The 16,233-nt window shown below is 46.2% G+C and overlaps 1 protein-coding gene across 3 annotated transcripts in view; it reads left to right on the top strand.

Moving 5' to 3' along the window:
* Nucleotides 1-16,233, top strand: part of CCAR2 (cell cycle and apoptosis regulator 2) — a 43,367-nt gene that overhangs the window by 22,690 nt on the left and 4,444 nt on the right. For all 3 annotated transcript variants that reach the window (XM_060693579.2, XM_087875874.1, XM_087875873.1), the window contains exons 12-19: nt 3,234-3,408; nt 5,402-5,665; nt 6,768-6,998; nt 7,147-7,327; nt 8,380-8,459; nt 13,455-13,601; nt 13,722-13,833; nt 14,644-14,829. In XM_060693579.2, the coding sequence (XP_060549562.2) occupies nt 3,234-3,408; nt 5,402-5,665; nt 6,768-6,998; nt 7,147-7,327; nt 8,380-8,459; nt 13,455-13,601; nt 13,722-13,833; nt 14,644-14,829 (1,376 nt within the window). The remainder of the gene's footprint in view (nt 1-3,233; nt 3,409-5,401; nt 5,666-6,767; nt 6,999-7,146; nt 7,328-8,379; nt 8,460-13,454; nt 13,602-13,721; nt 13,834-14,643; nt 14,830-16,233) is intronic.

The following is a 16,233-nucleotide window of genomic DNA, read 5'->3' as shown; positions in this document are numbered from 1 at the left end:
TCTGGGTCCTCATTTTACCCACCTCGGAAGGATGGAAGGCTGAGTCAACCTTGAGCCAGTGAGATTTGATCCGCTGATCTGCTGAACTAGCAGTCAGCTGAAGTAGCTGCAGTGCTGCACTCTAACCACTGCGCCACCTCGGCTCATTTGTGACAACTATGACCTGGATGATTGAGAACCTCTACAGACTTTTAGCTGTACAATTTGGGGTGAACGCCCTTGGAATGATGTGGGAGTAGGAATGGATTTCCAGAGGGAAAAATTGCAGACTACAGGAATCAGGAGCACCACTCAGGTGACCCTGAAGACACAGGTAGACCTCCAAGGGCTTCAAGGACCCTCTAAAAGGATGCAAATGACCAGCTGTCTGCAAGGAGTATCAATCCTTCCATTCCCCACCATTCAGTCAGAGCTGAAGAAGCTTCTTGGATGAGAAGCGAAACATCTTCAAAAAAAGAACCAGAAAGTCCAGTTGCCTCTTGGAAAAAAAACACCTTTGGGACAATCGTGACCTGGATGACGGAGAAACTCCGTAGACATATAAGCAAGAATGTTGGCATGGCATCCAGATGTTAAGCCATTACTAGCCGTGATTTTTGAGGGACTCGAGTCCATGGATGCTGAAGTGGCAATGCATTTATCGGACTTGCAAATGTTTGTTTCCCTTTATTTTGACTTCCAAGGATTAGAGTCATTTACCTTCTTCAATAGCCTCAAAGGTAAGAATAAATAGCCAGCTGGGCCACTAGATGGTGCATTTTGTAACAAATTGTGTTATTGCATGACACTCCACAAGAAAGAGATGTGGAGGGATTTCTTTGAACGCTTCTGTGCCAAAATCTTGCAGCATTGAGTTGGATCTGTATGACTGGACATCCCGCCCCCCTCTCAAAAAAAAAAGAAAAAAAAAAGGAAGAATTTCTCTTAAGTGTCCTTAATTTGTATAAAGAGAAGATTGGGGTTGCTTTACAGCAGAGGTCTTCAAACTTGGCAGCTTTAAGACTCTAGACACTCTAGAGCAGAAGTCTTCAAACTTGGCAGCTTTAAGACTTGTGGACTTCAACTCCCAGAATTCTCCAGCCTGCTATGCTATGCTATGCTATGCTGGCTGGAGAATTCTGGGAGTTGAAGTCCACAAGTCTTAAAGCTGCCAAGTTTGAAGACCTCTGCTTTAGAGGATAATTTGTACCTCTGAGATTAGAGGGTCAGATTAATGTATATTCCGATTGCCTGGAACAAATTACATTAAATAAATAACATTTTTATTAGAAAATAAGATCAGCAGGAATCTGTAGATGAGTAGAGAGATACAGGGTCTAGGAAACAGAGGTTGCAAGCCTGTAAAGCAGACTTACTGAAATCTTTTTTTTTTTGTAGAATTTTTTTTTGTTGAATTATAATATTTAATTGGTGTAAGGGAATGTAGGGAAATAAACTGGGAGTAATCCCATCCGTAGTGCTTACCTTGTGTTATTTAAATTGCGTTTCAATTGAAACAGATCAAAACCTGATTCCCACCTTACAGTGCCTGCTTCTTGGAGCGTAGCATGTTGCCCAAAAGTTAAAAAACGACCTTTGATTTGCACAGAATTGAGGATCCCCTTGGCATAAACCACATATCCTGTTCTTTAATTGTAAGATTGTCTTTCTGTGAGCCAAGGACATCATTTATTTTTGCCACCTGCTGTTTATTTCTTTCCTGGCTTATTTCACTTCATCTTTTATTTTTATTTTTTTATTTATTTTTTTATTTGATTTATATGCCGCCCTTCTGCGGAGACTCAGGGCGGCTTACAGTGCTTTAAGCAATAGCCTTCATCCTTTTGTATATTTTTATACAAAGTCAGCTTATTGCCCCCACAAACTGGGTCCTCAATTTACCTACCTTAGAAAGGATGGAAGGCTGAGTCAACCTTGAGCCTGGCGAGATTCGAACTTACTTTAATTGCAGACAGCTGGTGTTAAATTACAGTGCTTTAGTCTGCAGAGCTATCCAGGCTCTTGAAGTTCTCCCTTGGAGGAGCCATCACTAGAGGAAGCCCCATTGCCAAGAGAAGAAGGATATGGGTACCAAGTAGGAGTTGAGCTTTCTGACGATGCCCAGGCATGAGGATTTTGGCTGGTTTTGGGTCCCTGTGGGCTTTTCAGAGAAGACTCCTTATAATCAAGAACCCTGGGCTTCTGGTTTTCTGGAGTTCTTGCACATGCTTTTGTGCATGAGCTCTTAGGAGCCAGAGAAGGCTTCACACGCTCTTGCCTTCACCCAATCAGCAATGAGGAAAAAAGCCGGAACTTGGAGTGCATTGGCTTAGTTGAAAGGAGTATGGTTATATATAGCTCCCTTGTGCTAGATAACCATGGCAACCAAACTTATTTTGTGTAAATCAGGCTGCACACGTGACTTGTTGGGGAAGCATCAGACTTGGGAAGAAAGGAATTGGGGGGCCTTGCGAAGCATTGCCACGTGTGGGGTCTAGATTGGGATGTGGTCGTTCCTCAGAAATCCACGCTCTTCGTTCTGTAGTAGAGCCTGTTGAACTGAAGTTAATTCTACCCGGGCAGAAGTTCAGCCATAAGAAAGGCAAGGAGTTAACAGAACGAACGACCGAAGATCCTGCAGTGCAACGTTAGGGCAGGAATTGCAGGCGCTTAATTTTTGTGTATTTAGTTCCGGATGGCAGATTGGTTTTGGGGCTGGAACTTTGCAATTATTGTCATCTTGGCTAAATAACTAACATTTTTCTCCCCAGTAGTTGAGTCTCATTGAGGTAGATGTACAGCAAAGTATCATTCTACGTTTACAGGTGTGTCATCCCGTGGCCCACGTGTGGCCCTGGACAGTTGGTAATGTGGCCCCACAAGATAGTATAAAAAAATAAAAATAAAGGAAGTTTGTTACTTAAGTATGTTAACTATATTTTATATGTAGCCCAAGACAATTTTCTAACAGAACAATCAGTGGAATAGTTCGCCTCCCAGAGTTGTGGCTGCTCCATCACGGAAGGTTTTCAAAAATAGATAGCTATTTGACTGGGCTGGCGGGTTGGACTATATGACCTCCGAGGTCCCTTCCAGCCATATGATGCTATTCAACCACTTATAGGCACTTTCAAGCACACAGCTCTGCATCCAGCCTGCGGTTGAACTTCCGTGGGTGGGACTGATACCTTTTGGGGAATAATCATTTTTTAGGGGGGGGTTTATCTGAATTCTCTGCGCTTGATGTTCGTTAGGTACCGGTTTGCTGAGTTCAGATACCTGCGTGAGGGAAACCCATCTTACCAGGAGCAGACCGTGGTTTTCTTGCCAGATATTTGGAGTCTGATGCCATCTCTTGAAGAGTGGGAGGCCTTGTGCAAACAGAAAGCGGAAAAAGCTGCAGCACCTTCGGAAGGAAAAAACGAGGCGGTAAGAGTTAATTCGACCTGGATCTAAAGTTTAATTTGAGCAGGAAGGAATTGGGGGTCACTCTCAGATGATGGGTAGAAGTGAAGAAAGCGCCTAATCCAGGGATCGGCAACGTAAACACTCAAAGAGCCACAAAGGTCCTAACCAGAAGCCCCCCGTTCAATTCTGGAACCGACCGGAAGTCCGGTTCCCCCACCGTAGAGTCTCCTCCTAGCACGGCATCCTTTTCTCTCTACCTGTCCTAACTGAAAGTTCTATCAAGTGTGGAGCTGTCCGGCAACAAGGAGCCGCGGCAGAGGGATGAAAGAGCCACATGCGGCTCCAGAGCCGTGGGCTGCCGACCCCTGACCTAATCCATTTCTTTCCATTTATACATGGACTTGTTGTGTTTTATAGCCTGCCTCATTGAGATTTCCACGGATGGCATGTTTTGTGTCCTTAGCTTTATTGCGACCTCCGTTAGTTTAAATGGACAGCTGTGATTTGATTGTTGGTCTTGCCTTTAATTGAAATTAGACATTCTTGGCTCCTGAGAGCAGACTTCTGTTTAACTAGATCAGAGGTCTCCAGAGTCTGGCAACTTCAGATTAGAGTAGAATAGAATTCTTTATTGGCCAAGTGTGATTGGACACACAAGGAATTTGTCTTTGGTGCATACGCTCTCAGTGTACATAAAAAGACAAGATCCATTCGTCAAGAATCATAAGGTACAACACTTAATGATAGTCATAGGGTACAAATAAGCAATCAAATCTTATTAGGAAACAATATAAATTGTAAGGATACCAGCAACAAGGTTACAGTCATACAGTCATAAGTGGGAGGAGATGGGTGATAGGAACGATGAGAAGATGAATAGTGGTGCAGACTTAGTGAATAGTTTGACAGTGTTGAGGGAATTATTTGTTTAGCAGAGTGATGGCATTTGGGAAAAAACTGTCCTTGTGTCTAGTAGTTCTGGTGTGCAGTGCTCTATAGCGTCATTTTGAGGGTAGAGTTAAGACCTGTAGATAGTAGCTGGCTGGGGAATTCTGGGAGTGGAAGTCCGCAAGTCTTAAAGTTGCCAAGTGTGGAGACCCCTGACATAGATTCAAGACATAGAAACTTTTTGCTGTGGGTCAAAGTTGGCTTTTGAGCAGAACACCTTAAAAGTTGTCCAGATCAGGGCCAAAAAGTCAGTGGGAACCAGCGAAAAACTAAATTTGATTTAATTGGTTCTCCTCTTCAAAAATCGTTGTAGTTTCTTGCTGAATTACAGTAAGGTGGCCACTTGTGGAAGGATTTTAGCTGAAGTCTTTGGATCTTCAACTTATGTATCTGTTGTGACCCCGACTCCTGAGCCTGTCCTAACAGAGGAAGGGGACTCAAAAGGTGATGGGGAGGAACTGATAAGGCCTCCCTCTCCAGGACCCTCCTCTCTGGCAATGCCTCAGGTTCCATCCAAAGGCCAAGAGGCCAAGCCTGGGATATGCCAGGAGGAAAGCATATCGGAACAACAACAGATAGGGAGCAAGGATGATGAATCCTGGCTTGATCCCAGGCAGCGTCGGAGGGAGAAGCGTGCGCAGAAACGAAAGAGGTGTGGGAGGGCCAGAGATTGAGCTGAGTCATTGAGCCACACCCCACAAGGAATAAAAGTGGGTGTGATTGCTCTTCAGGCTTTGTGACGTTCAAAGTTAAAAACCTGAGAGTCACATCGCGTTACCTGAAATCTGGCTTGTGCATATTTGGATTGGACCTTGGCTAACTCTTGCTTCGTGGATTACTTTTTGCTACTGAACCAGACTGAGGATAAACTCTCTCTTGCTTACTGTGAGTGAAAACTGACTTGGCAGGCATTTCGCAGTTTACTGCCAAAACTCTTATCTGCAAGGATTTCTAGTCTGATTGCTTAATAAAATCTTGGCAGGCGTGCCTGGTTGTGTGTTTGCCCGTGTGGGGAAGGGGGACAGAACAGTATCTCTGATGTTTTGCCCTCTAACGATGACAACAGGTGGAAGAAAATGAACAGCCCTCTGAACCGGCTCCGGAGCAAGAAATGGAGTCCTGTGAGCAGGAAATGGAGGCAGCTGAACCGGTCCCCGAGCCGGTTCTGGAGACGTCGACTTCTGAACCAGAGACCCCAGCTCCACCACTGGAACCAGCCATAATTGTTTCTCCTCATCTGGCACTGCAAAACGGGCAGCCGAGTTGCACCAACCTCTCTCTCTACACTTTGCTCGAGTACAGAAGGCAGCGGGAGAAACTCTCCTTTGAGGTAGGTTCTGTGTCTCTCAGATGGACATTCTTGAGGGATGATTAAGATGGAAGAGAATATTCGTAGCTGAGGGTCTCTACCTTGGTGGTCTCTGGGCTTTGTTTTCTTGCAGATTCATTACCAGATTAGGTGACATTATCAGTGCTAAATGATGGTACCTGGTTTGGTAATGAAACATCTGCAAGAACAATTATTATTGTTCTTGCCCAATTATTGTTCTAGCCCAATTATTGGCTACTGGTACTAAAAACCAACATGAAGAGAAGCTCCCTGTGGCCTTTTGCATTTAGGTTTTCCCTCTCTTCTGTCCCAGCCATAGGGCTGTATCAAAAGAGCTTGGAAGAAGCAGCCCTGTATGAATTACCAGCAGAATAGGATGAATACAAACCAGGGGGTGGCGGGTGGGGAACCTTTGAAGATTGAAAGAGTAGAGGTGGATTGTGAGAGGGTACCGTATTTTTTGGAGTATAAGACGCTCCGGAGTATAAGACGCACCTACCTTTTTTGGTGAAGAAAACAAGAAAAAGAAATCTGCCTCTGCCTCCCAGCAATTTTGCCTCGTTGCATCAAACAGCCTGCTTTACTTTCATTTTCGTTTTCAGCAGAGCTTGATTAGCACAAGAAAAAAAAACAACTTCTCTCAGCAATTTACCTCCTTGCAGCAAGCAGCAGAGGCCCGTGCAAAACAGCTGAGAGTCGAGAGGCCGATCCAATGGGCAATCAACTTGTGCTAATTAGGCTGTGCTGAAGCAGAAAGGAGCTGTTTCTGCTTGCTGCAAGGAGGTAAATTGCTGGGAGGCAGAGGCCAAAGGGTGGGGGCCAGTGGGTGGGAAGCCTCCCAGCTTCCCAGTGCTGTCTCCGCCAGTGCCAACGTCTCACCAACCCTCTCAACACCTTCTCGTTCTTCTCAGCCTCCGATGCCAGCATCCTATCAGAGCGTATCCCCTTTCGGCAGATTTCCATCTGTTGAATCCCCAACCTGTTAAATCAGGCGTAAACTGTATAGGCATGTGGATGCTCACAGTTCCATAGTTTAGGCCTCGAGATCTGCCCCAGCTTCTTGCCCTCTGATCTCTTTCGCTCCTTCTTTCCCCCCCCTGAGGTGGCAGTGGTGGCAGAGACTTTCCAGGAGATGCTTCAGCGGGATTTCGGCTACAAGCTTTATAAAGCGTTGCTGGCCCTGCCAGAAAAGGAGCAGCCGCCGGAGGCCAAGAATCCCGATTCAGAAAAAGTGCCAAAATCTGAAAAGGAAGCAGAGAACGAAGTGAAGGAGGAACCTCAGGAGAAACCCGGAGCAGAAGATGCACCCGATAGTAACCAGAAGGAAGTTCAAGTACGTCTATACAACTCTCGGTTGGCCCCCTCATGTTTGGCCAGTTACTCACATGGTCTTACGTTGCATTTTCTTCCAATTGCAAAGGATAATAAGAGGGGTTCTTTTTTTGGGTAAGGCACAGATATTGTCCTTTTCATTCGTGCAGAAAGAGGGGACTGGGGAGGCCGAGAAGAAGCCCCTGAATCAAGATGGGGCCAATTCAACCAAGGAAGAGAAGGTGAGCGGGAATGTCAAAGCCGAAGCGAAGGATTCCACCGACGACCTCTGTGAGCTGAGCATGGAAGACGACCTCTTGCTGCTAAGAGAGGACGAAGAGGAGGATTTTGGTAAGCAGTCTGGGAAATGGCAACCCCGTTCGGTTTAATCTTGCCTGCGTGGTGGGGACACACATTAGCTGCAGAGAGTTGCCCTTATCACTACCCTTAGCTGTAGACGAGACGAAAGTCCCTTGGCTTTTCTCTCTGGGAAAATCAGGCTTCCCAAGTTCCTTTTCGCGGCCTTTGGTTGAGGGCTGTCTCCAGACTGCGATGGGTATTGAAAGGCATTTGTTGCGCACTCAAGATATCTTCGTCTGGCTAAGTACGCTGAATGGATCCAGTCAGTGTCAGCGTTCCAAGTAGCGCACCCATTGGAAGCAGAACTCGGAGGCAGGTAGATTCCTCAAAGAACATGTTTATTGGATACATCATATCGGCACAGCCGGTGAAAACCAACTCTTAACAGTTCCCACGGTTTTCACCTAATTAAGAGAGTAAAATCCCCCCTCCCAGGTGTCACCGGTCACATTGTCCAATTAGGATGGATGGCAGGCTCCTCTTGTCAGCGTTGCATTGCTGGCATAGACAGAGAGAGCAGAGGACAGTAAAAGATAAACTCTGAAACTTTTGCCTGCAAAATCCCTTTGAAGCCTGGTTGTCGTGGAGATAAGTGGGGAGGGGCACATTCCTGAGAAATGACGGGGAAAAGAAGTCTGAAGAATGACTTGGAAGACAGCCAATGAGAAGCAGAGACTTGGGGGTCGGAAAGGGAGGGATTGGGAGGCAAAAGGTCAGTCTTGTCCGCGCGGAGTCATGATCCAGTGGCTGAGCTCAATTAAAGAAAGATTTCCTTAAAGATTGGCAGTTTGGAGATTCCTTTCATCTTGAGACAGTACCGCAGTCTGACACCTCTCCTCCTTCAACAGCCACCTGTTGCAATGACCTTGGTTCCCACAGGAAAACATTTTGTTTTGACTGTTAGCCGGCCTATCTACTTCCCCGCTCCCTTCCCCCCTCTCAGGCTTCGTGGCAACTACGAGGCAGCACAAGATGGCTTCGGTCAGGCTCGCTTCAGAGTTGACAGTCGGCTTCTGAAGCAGGTCATGTTGCCTTATCCACAGGTGTCAAGTTGGAAGACGCCGAAGTGAGATCCGTTGCATCCAACCAGTCGGAAATTGAGCTTTCCTCCCTCCCTGATGTGGTTAGTGGCCAGCTCTTCTTCAAAGTTTGCTTTGCTTGTTTATATCTGAATTTTCTTAACGGATGTCTCCTGCTTTTTAATTAGCTTGGGAAGACCAGATAAACCAGAGTACATTTTTCTGGAAACGTTGCCGACTTACCAATTCTGGCGCTGAGACTTGATTCCAAAACCATCTTTAGCAGGCAGATTTGCATGAATTTATATACCGTGTTTCCCCTGAAAATAAGACCTCCCTGGATAATAAGCCCAATTAAGCTTTTGCACACATGTGCTAAAATAAATCCCCCCCCCCAATAAGCCCTCTCCAAAAATATTTAACCGTAGGCACAGCCGGTCCCTGCCATTTCCTCGGGTTAGGGTTAGGGAGACAGAGCTGGAAGTCGGGTAAGACGACAAGAGGAGCCCCGTCTTGCTCTATGCGCCCCAAAATAATAAGACCTCTCCGAAAATAAATATATGACCGGGTCTTATTTTCAGGGAAACACGGGTACAATGTAGATGGTGGCAAAATTATTTTCTCAGAAATTGGATTTTTTTCATTCTAGGCTAGGCCAGGCTAGGTAATTGAGGGAAAGCTCCAGGGGACTGAGCGGTGTAAACCCCCAAATTCTGGAATGTCGGTATATTTTACCGTGTTTCCCCGAAAATAAGACAGGGTCTTATTTTCTTTTGACCCCTCCAAATAAGGGCTTGGTCTTATTATTGGGGGGGTCTTATTATTTTGGGGGTGCAGGAGGCGGCGAGTGTGGGACTGGATGCCCCATCCCTGCCATCGCCTCCCCTCCCTGTTCTTCGTGCCAGCCAAGCGGCCCAACACATCGCACCCCACCCCAATGGCAACAGCTGCTTCCCTTCCCCGCTGTCCCTTTATCAAGAGGGGTGGCAGGTGGGACGGGAGATGGGGGAGAAGCGGGACGCCCGTCTTACCTTTCCAGTTCCGTTGCATTCCTCGCCGTTGTGCCCAGGGAAACACACTGTAAAAGAAAACCTTCTCGCGAGTTCACTCAAACTTCTTCAACTCGCGAGAAGGTTTTCTTTTACAGCCTGTTTCCCAGGACACAACGGCGAGGAAAGCGACGGAGCTGGAAAAGGTAAGATCTGTGTCCCGCTTCTCCCCCGCCCCACCTGCCACCCCAAATTTATGTATGTATGTATGTATGTATGTATGTATGTATGTATGTATGTATGTAATTTATATGCCGCCCTTCTCCGGAAGGACTCAGGGCGGCTTACAAAGAGACATTCAACAAATTCGAAAATTACATAAAAAATTAAAATCTAATTAAAAATTACTTAAAATTATTTCAGTGTAAAAATCCCCCAACGGGTGAGCCCATTTGATGAAAGAGCCACGTCTTCAGTTCGCGGCAGAAGGAGAGGAGGTCAGGGGCTGTCCTAACCCCGGTGGGCAAACCGTTCCAGAGAGTCGGGGCTCCCACAGAGAACGCTCTCCCCCTGGGGGCTGCCAACCGACATTGTCTGGCTGACGGCACCCTGAGGAGGCCCGCTCTGTGGGAGTGCACGGGACGATGGGAGGATGGCAGGAGATGATCCTGCAAGTACCCCGGACCTAAGCCATGTAGGGCTTTATAGGTGAGCACCAGCACCTTGAAACGGACCTGAAGGACCACCGGCAGCCAGTGCAGCTCGCGCAGGAAAGGTGTCACACGGGAGTACCGAGAAGCCCCCGTAACAACCCGCGTGGCCGCATTCTGGACTAGCTGTAGCCTCCGGGTGCATCCCAAGGGCAGCCCCATGTAGAGGGCGTTACAGTAGTCCAACCAAGAAGTATTGCATCCCTAAAGGGAGCGGGTGGCTAAGCAAGGGGCAGCTATGCCCGCTGAGGGGGTGTGTGAAGAGACGGCAAGGGGAGCCACGTCTCGCTCCACGGATCTCGCTTCTCCCCCACCCCGCCTGCCACCCCTCTCGATAAAGAGACAGCGGGGAAGGGAAGCAGCCAGACTGCTGTTGCCATTGGGCGGGGTGGGACGTGTTGGGACGCTCGACCGCCGCAAAGAACAGGGAGGGGAGGGCATGTCCCCCCCCTTTTAACCCCCCCTTCGGCCTCACCTCCTCAACTCATTTTGGTTGCGCGGAAAGCAACCAGAGGAAATGGCGGGACCAGCTGTGCATGCGTGTAAGTAGTTGGGGGGGGGGCTTATTTTGCGAGGGTGGTTTATCTTATCGCACGCGCTGAAAAGTCCGATTGGGCTTATTATCCGGACATGTCTTGTTTTCGGGGAAACATGGTATATACACCAATTCTCCACGAGCTGCACTGGCTCCCTATTGGTCTCCGGGCACAATTCAAGGTGTTGGTTATTACCTTTAAAGCCCTACATGGCTCAGGGCCAGGTTATCTTCGAGACCGCCTTCTACCGCATAGCTCCCAGCGACCGGTAAGATCCCACAGAGTTGGTCTCCTCAGGGTCCCGTCAGCTAAACAATGCCGGCTGGCGGGCCCACAGGGGAGGGCCTTCTCTGTGGCTGCCCCAGCTCTCTGGAACCAGTTACCTCCTGAGGTCTGGACCATCCCCACCCTATTGGCCTTCCGAAAAGCGGTGAAGACCTGGCTTTTCCGGCAGGCCTGGGGCCGTTGATCTCGCTTTGCGATCTGGCGCGATCCGGCCATGAATGGTGTGAATGAGTTTTTAATGTTTTTAATTTTTAAATGTTTTTTATAATGATTTTTTAAAATGTATTGTGAGCCGCCCTGAGTCTCCGGAAAGGGGCAGCATATAAATTTAATAAATAAATAAGTAAATAAAATATTTTTCAACACCGTAAAGACACTTATCAAGGGCCTCCCATATCTTTATTCATTTATCACCCAGCTCAATATGCTTCCTAATTTGCGTTGATCTGCTTCATAGCATGTTAAACCGTAGCTTGCTTTGGCTTTTTCTTTTCGTCTTCTTTTTCTTTTGATGATGTGCACAATGCTGTCTAATATTATTTATTTATTTTTTATTTTATTGAATTTGTATACCGCCCTACTCCCGAAGGACTCAGGGCGGTGAACAGCCATAGAATAAAACATATAAATACAAAATTTAAAATAGATTAAAACGAATGAAATAATTTGGCTGAACAAATTTAAAACCCCAATAATTTAAAACCAGATTTAAAATTTCCATTTAAAAGGGGAAAGATTTAGGTCAGGCTGGCTTGATGAAATAGGAAAGTCTTGAGCGTGTGACGGAAGGTACGCAGATCAGGGATCCTCCGTATCTCCGGGGGGAGCTCGTTCCAGATAGTAGGTGCCCCCACAGAGAAGGCTCTCAATATCTTAGCAAATGATTTTAGAAATCCTGGTTTAGGGTAATTTGTGACTTTTTGCTAGAAGGCCAGAATAAGATGTTCCCTGCGATCCTCAGAACTATGCTCTCAGTCCCATCTAGCTTCCTCCTGGGTAGCATCCGATAGGTAGTGCGTTTTCCAATGTAAATTATAGGATGCCCCAGTAACGTGACTGAACCCTGATAGTTGCTGCTGACGGAGAATCATTTTATAGATTATTGCAGCTGTGGGATCCGTGATAAATATGCATTGGGCACCTGTTTTGATGTTGCCGCTGGTGGCTTGGGGACCTCAAGTCTATAAAGTTGGGATCTCCGAGCCACGGTGGCGCAGTGGTTAGAGTGCAGTACTGCAGGCTCCTTCTGCTGCCTGCAATTTGGCAGTTCGAATCTCACCAGGCTCAAGGTTGACTCAGCCTCCCGTCCTTCCGAGGTGGGTAAAATGAGGACCCAGATTGTTGGGGGGCAAGAGGCTGACGCTGTAGTCAGCCCCTGTAGTCAACTTAGAACTAAGGAGAAATTCCCTGACGGTTAGAACAATTAATCAGTGGAACAACTTGCCTGCAGAAGTTGTGAATGCCCCAACACTGGAGGTTTTAAAGAAGATGTTGAGTAACCATTTGTCTGAAGTGGTGTAGGGTTTCCTGCCTAAGCAGGGGGTTGGACTAGAAGACCTCCAAGGTCCCTTCCAACTCTGTTATTCTATTCTATTCTATTCTATTCTATTCTATTCTATTCTATTCTATTCTATTCTATTCTATTCTATTCTATTCTATTCTATTCTCTATTCTATTCTAATTCTAATTCTAATTCTATTCTATTCTACATTCTCTCCACCCCTCCCCTGTCCTCTCCTCTCTTTCCCCTCCTCTCCTTCTCTTCTCTCTTTTTCTCCCCTCCCCTATTCTATTCTATTCTATTCTATTCTATTCTATTCTATTCTATTCTATTCTCTATTCTATTCTAATTCTAATTCTAATTCTATTCTATTCTACATTCTCTCCACCCCTCCCCTGTCCTCTCCTCTCTTTCCCCTCCTCTCCTTCTCTTCTCTCTTTTTCTCCCCTCCCCTATTCTATTCTATTCTATTCTATTCTATTCTATTCTATTCTATTCTATTCTATTCTATTATTTTCTTATATTCTATTCTATTCTATTTTCTATTCTATTTTCTTATGTTCTATTCTATTCTATTTTCTATTCTATTCTATTCGATTCGATTCTATTCTATTATTTTCTTCTATTCTATTCTATTCTATTTTCTATTCTATTCTATTCTATTTTCTATTCTATTCTATTCTATTCTATTCTATTCTATTCTATTATTTTCTTATATTCTATTCTATTCTATTTTCTATTCTATTTTCTTATGTTCTATTCTATTCTATATTCTATTCTATTCTATTCGATTCGATTCGATTCGATTCGATTATTTTCTTCTATTCTATTCTATTCTATTTTCTATTCTATTCTATTCTATTCTATTCTATTCTATTCTATTCTATTCTATTCTATTCTATTCTATTCTATTCTATTCTGTAAACTGCTGAGAGAGGGCTGGAAAGCACTATGAAGCGGTATATAAATCTAAGTGCTGTTGCTATTTCTGGACCAGTGAAATAGAGCATGGAGTGAAACTGCCCCCCTTTCCTTCCCTCCCCTCCCCCTTTTTTTTTACTATATATACCACGCTTAGCCCAGAGAGCTGGACCCAAGTACTGTGTTGCCCTTGGATGCCCTCCTTGCCTTCATATACTTCGACTTGAATTTCTGTGGCTACCTGCATAGGAAGGATATGGACAAGATCCTCCTCACTTTGGGACTGCACCTCTGTAAAGAGCAGGTGAGCATCTTGCTGGGTTCCGTTGGCGATTTGGAATGAGTTGGCCTCTGCCCCTCCGGACCGTGGGCACGGGGGTTTCTCAGGGCCACTCCTAAGGGGGTGTCTCCCATCTGCTGGTAGGTGAAACGCTTGGTGAACAGGGTGGTGACTCAGTTTGTGTGCCGTTACCGCAGCCTGCGCTACAGCCGGCAGGAAGGGACAGAGGCAGGCCTCGGAGAGGAAGAATTGTCAGGTGAGTTGCAGGTATGGGGTGGGAAGGGACTTTATGGGGCATTAGGGATGGGATGCCCCTGTAGCTTGCTTTCTAAGTTAGGCTCGTTCCAGTTCAGCTACGGGTTTCATTGAGCCCTCTGTATGCCAGGAGGAGGTCTGGATGGAGTGTCGGGGGGTGCGTCTTAACATTTTTGTCTCCTCCCAACAAAATACAGGTAGTCCTTGACTTTCATTTAGTGACCGTTCAAAGTTAACAACGACACTGAACAAAGCGACTTAATGACCCCTTTTTTTCAGGCTCGCGACCGTGGCAGCATCCCCGTCTGGTCACGTGATCAAAATTCAAAACGCTTGGCAACCGACTCATATTTATGACGGGCGCAGTGTCCCCGGGGTGTGTGTGTGTGTGTCACGTGATTTCCCCCTTTGCGACGTTCTGACGAGCCAAGTCAATGGGGAAAGCCCGATTCACTTAACAACAGGGGCAAGAACAGTTGTAACGCGGGGTGGGTGGGTGGGTAGAATTCATTGGCGGCTGTCTTGCTTAGCAAGAAAATTTGGGGGCTCAAATTGTGGTCGTAAGCCGAGGACTTACCTGTATTCCAGGTATGTGAGGATTTCCTTCTCCTCCCATTGAAATGTGGCTCACTTTTGGAAAGCGTAATTTTTTTCTCAGGATCGGTCAGTTGCTGAGGAAGAGAATAATACTTCAGACCAGCGGGAATGGCGGCAATGGAATTCATATGTTTTTTGCTCTTTTTTCTCACTGTTCCCCAAATCAAGGTGTTCTTGATTGTTAAGCAGGATAAATGCTACTTCGTTCTTGCAGGCAACCTTCGTTTCTTGCGCTCATCGGTCTCTTTTACCAAATCTACTCGAGAGGCTCAGTCTACCAATTTGATTCCGTACAATGGAGCTGTCCTTAACGTGAGCAAACTCCTGGAAAAGGCAGAGCAAACAGAAAACAGCCGACTCTACCTGGAAAATAAAATCCATACCCTGGAGCTAAAATTGGGTGAGTGCTTGCGGGGGAGGCTTGATAGATTCAATTTAATTTAATTTAATTAAGGTTTCATCTACAACCAGCCACCGTGATTCCTGGCAGTTCACCTTGATGACCATCTGTACCAATGAAGGAACTGCTTCGTTCGATAAGCTGTATATTCTGGGTTAACCAGATTTGGTCTGCTAATATCTGGGTGACCAGTGAATGGCAGCAAAGAGATGTGCTTTAAACTTTAAAGTATTTGCTGCCACCCAGTGGTCATGTGGAATTTTGCAGCTTAATTCTGATAACTCTTGTTATATACCAGGCGTTGGCAACTTTAAACACTCAAAGAGCCATTTGGACCCGTTTCCCACAGAAAAAAAAAAACACAGCCACAAAGTTTCTAACCGGAAGCCCCCCGTTCAATTCTGGAGCTGACTGGAAGTCCGGTTCCCCCAGCATAGAGTCTCCTTCTAGCGCGGCGTCCTTTTTCCTGTCCTAACTGAAAGCCCTATCAATTGTGGAGCTGACCGGAAAACCTGCCCCTTGCCATAGAGTCTCCTCCTGGTGAGCCGTGCTTCCCCCCCCGAAAACTAGAAGGTCCTCTTAAAATTGTGGCGCCGACCGGTGACACGGAGCCGCAACAGAGGGATGAAAGAGCCACATGCGGCTCCAGAGCTACAGGTTGCTGACCCCTGTTATATACGAAAGCAGGACTCAAGCCCAAAATATTGTATTTATCGGGCGTGGTCTTGTTTGCGTGCAAGGGGTACCAAACATTACGTACCCCTCGTAGAATTGAACGGCTTCCTGAGCAAGAACTAAATTGCCATTCTGGGCAGCGAATGTGGAATGAAAAAGTAGTGGGACTCCTTTAGGGGAATTGAGACAGGTGGCTTATGCTTCTATCTGCATGAACATCCAGAAAATGGAGATTGATTGATTTATTTAGAAATTTTATGTAGCTGCCTACTCGCTCACAGCGACTCTAGGCGGCTTACAAAGAAAGGGATGGAGGCAGTGGTGGAATTCAATTTTTTTTTACTACCGGTTCTGTGGGCGTGGCTTGGTGGGCATGGCAGGGGAAGGATATTGCAAAATCTCCATTCCCTCCGCACTCCTGGGGGAAGGATATTGCAAAATCTCCATTCCCACCGCACTGTGGGGCTAGCCAGAGGTGGTATTTGCCGGTTCTCCAAACTACTCAAAATTTCCGCTACCAGTTCTCCAGAACCTGCTGGATTTCACCCCTAGATGGAAGCATACAGAGGATGGCAGACAACAGGCAGGCCCATGCATTTAAAATACTATCCAGAGGTTTAGAAAATGTACCTAGGAATTGTGAACGTCAAAGGTTCCTCCCCTGAAATCTGCCCCTTTGCAGATTCCGTAATTACCGTAATTACAGATTACCGTAATTGGCCCTTACAT

This window comes from Pantherophis guttatus, chromosome 9, assembly GCF_059756535.1.
Source record: "Pantherophis guttatus breed Tessera chromosome 9, ASM5975653v1, whole genome shotgun sequence".
Classification (NCBI taxonomy): Eukaryota; Metazoa; Chordata; class Lepidosauria; order Squamata; family Colubridae; genus Pantherophis; species Pantherophis guttatus.
The sequence above is the reverse complement of the archived record's forward strand: the minus strand, read 5'-3'. Positions and strand labels throughout refer to the sequence as shown.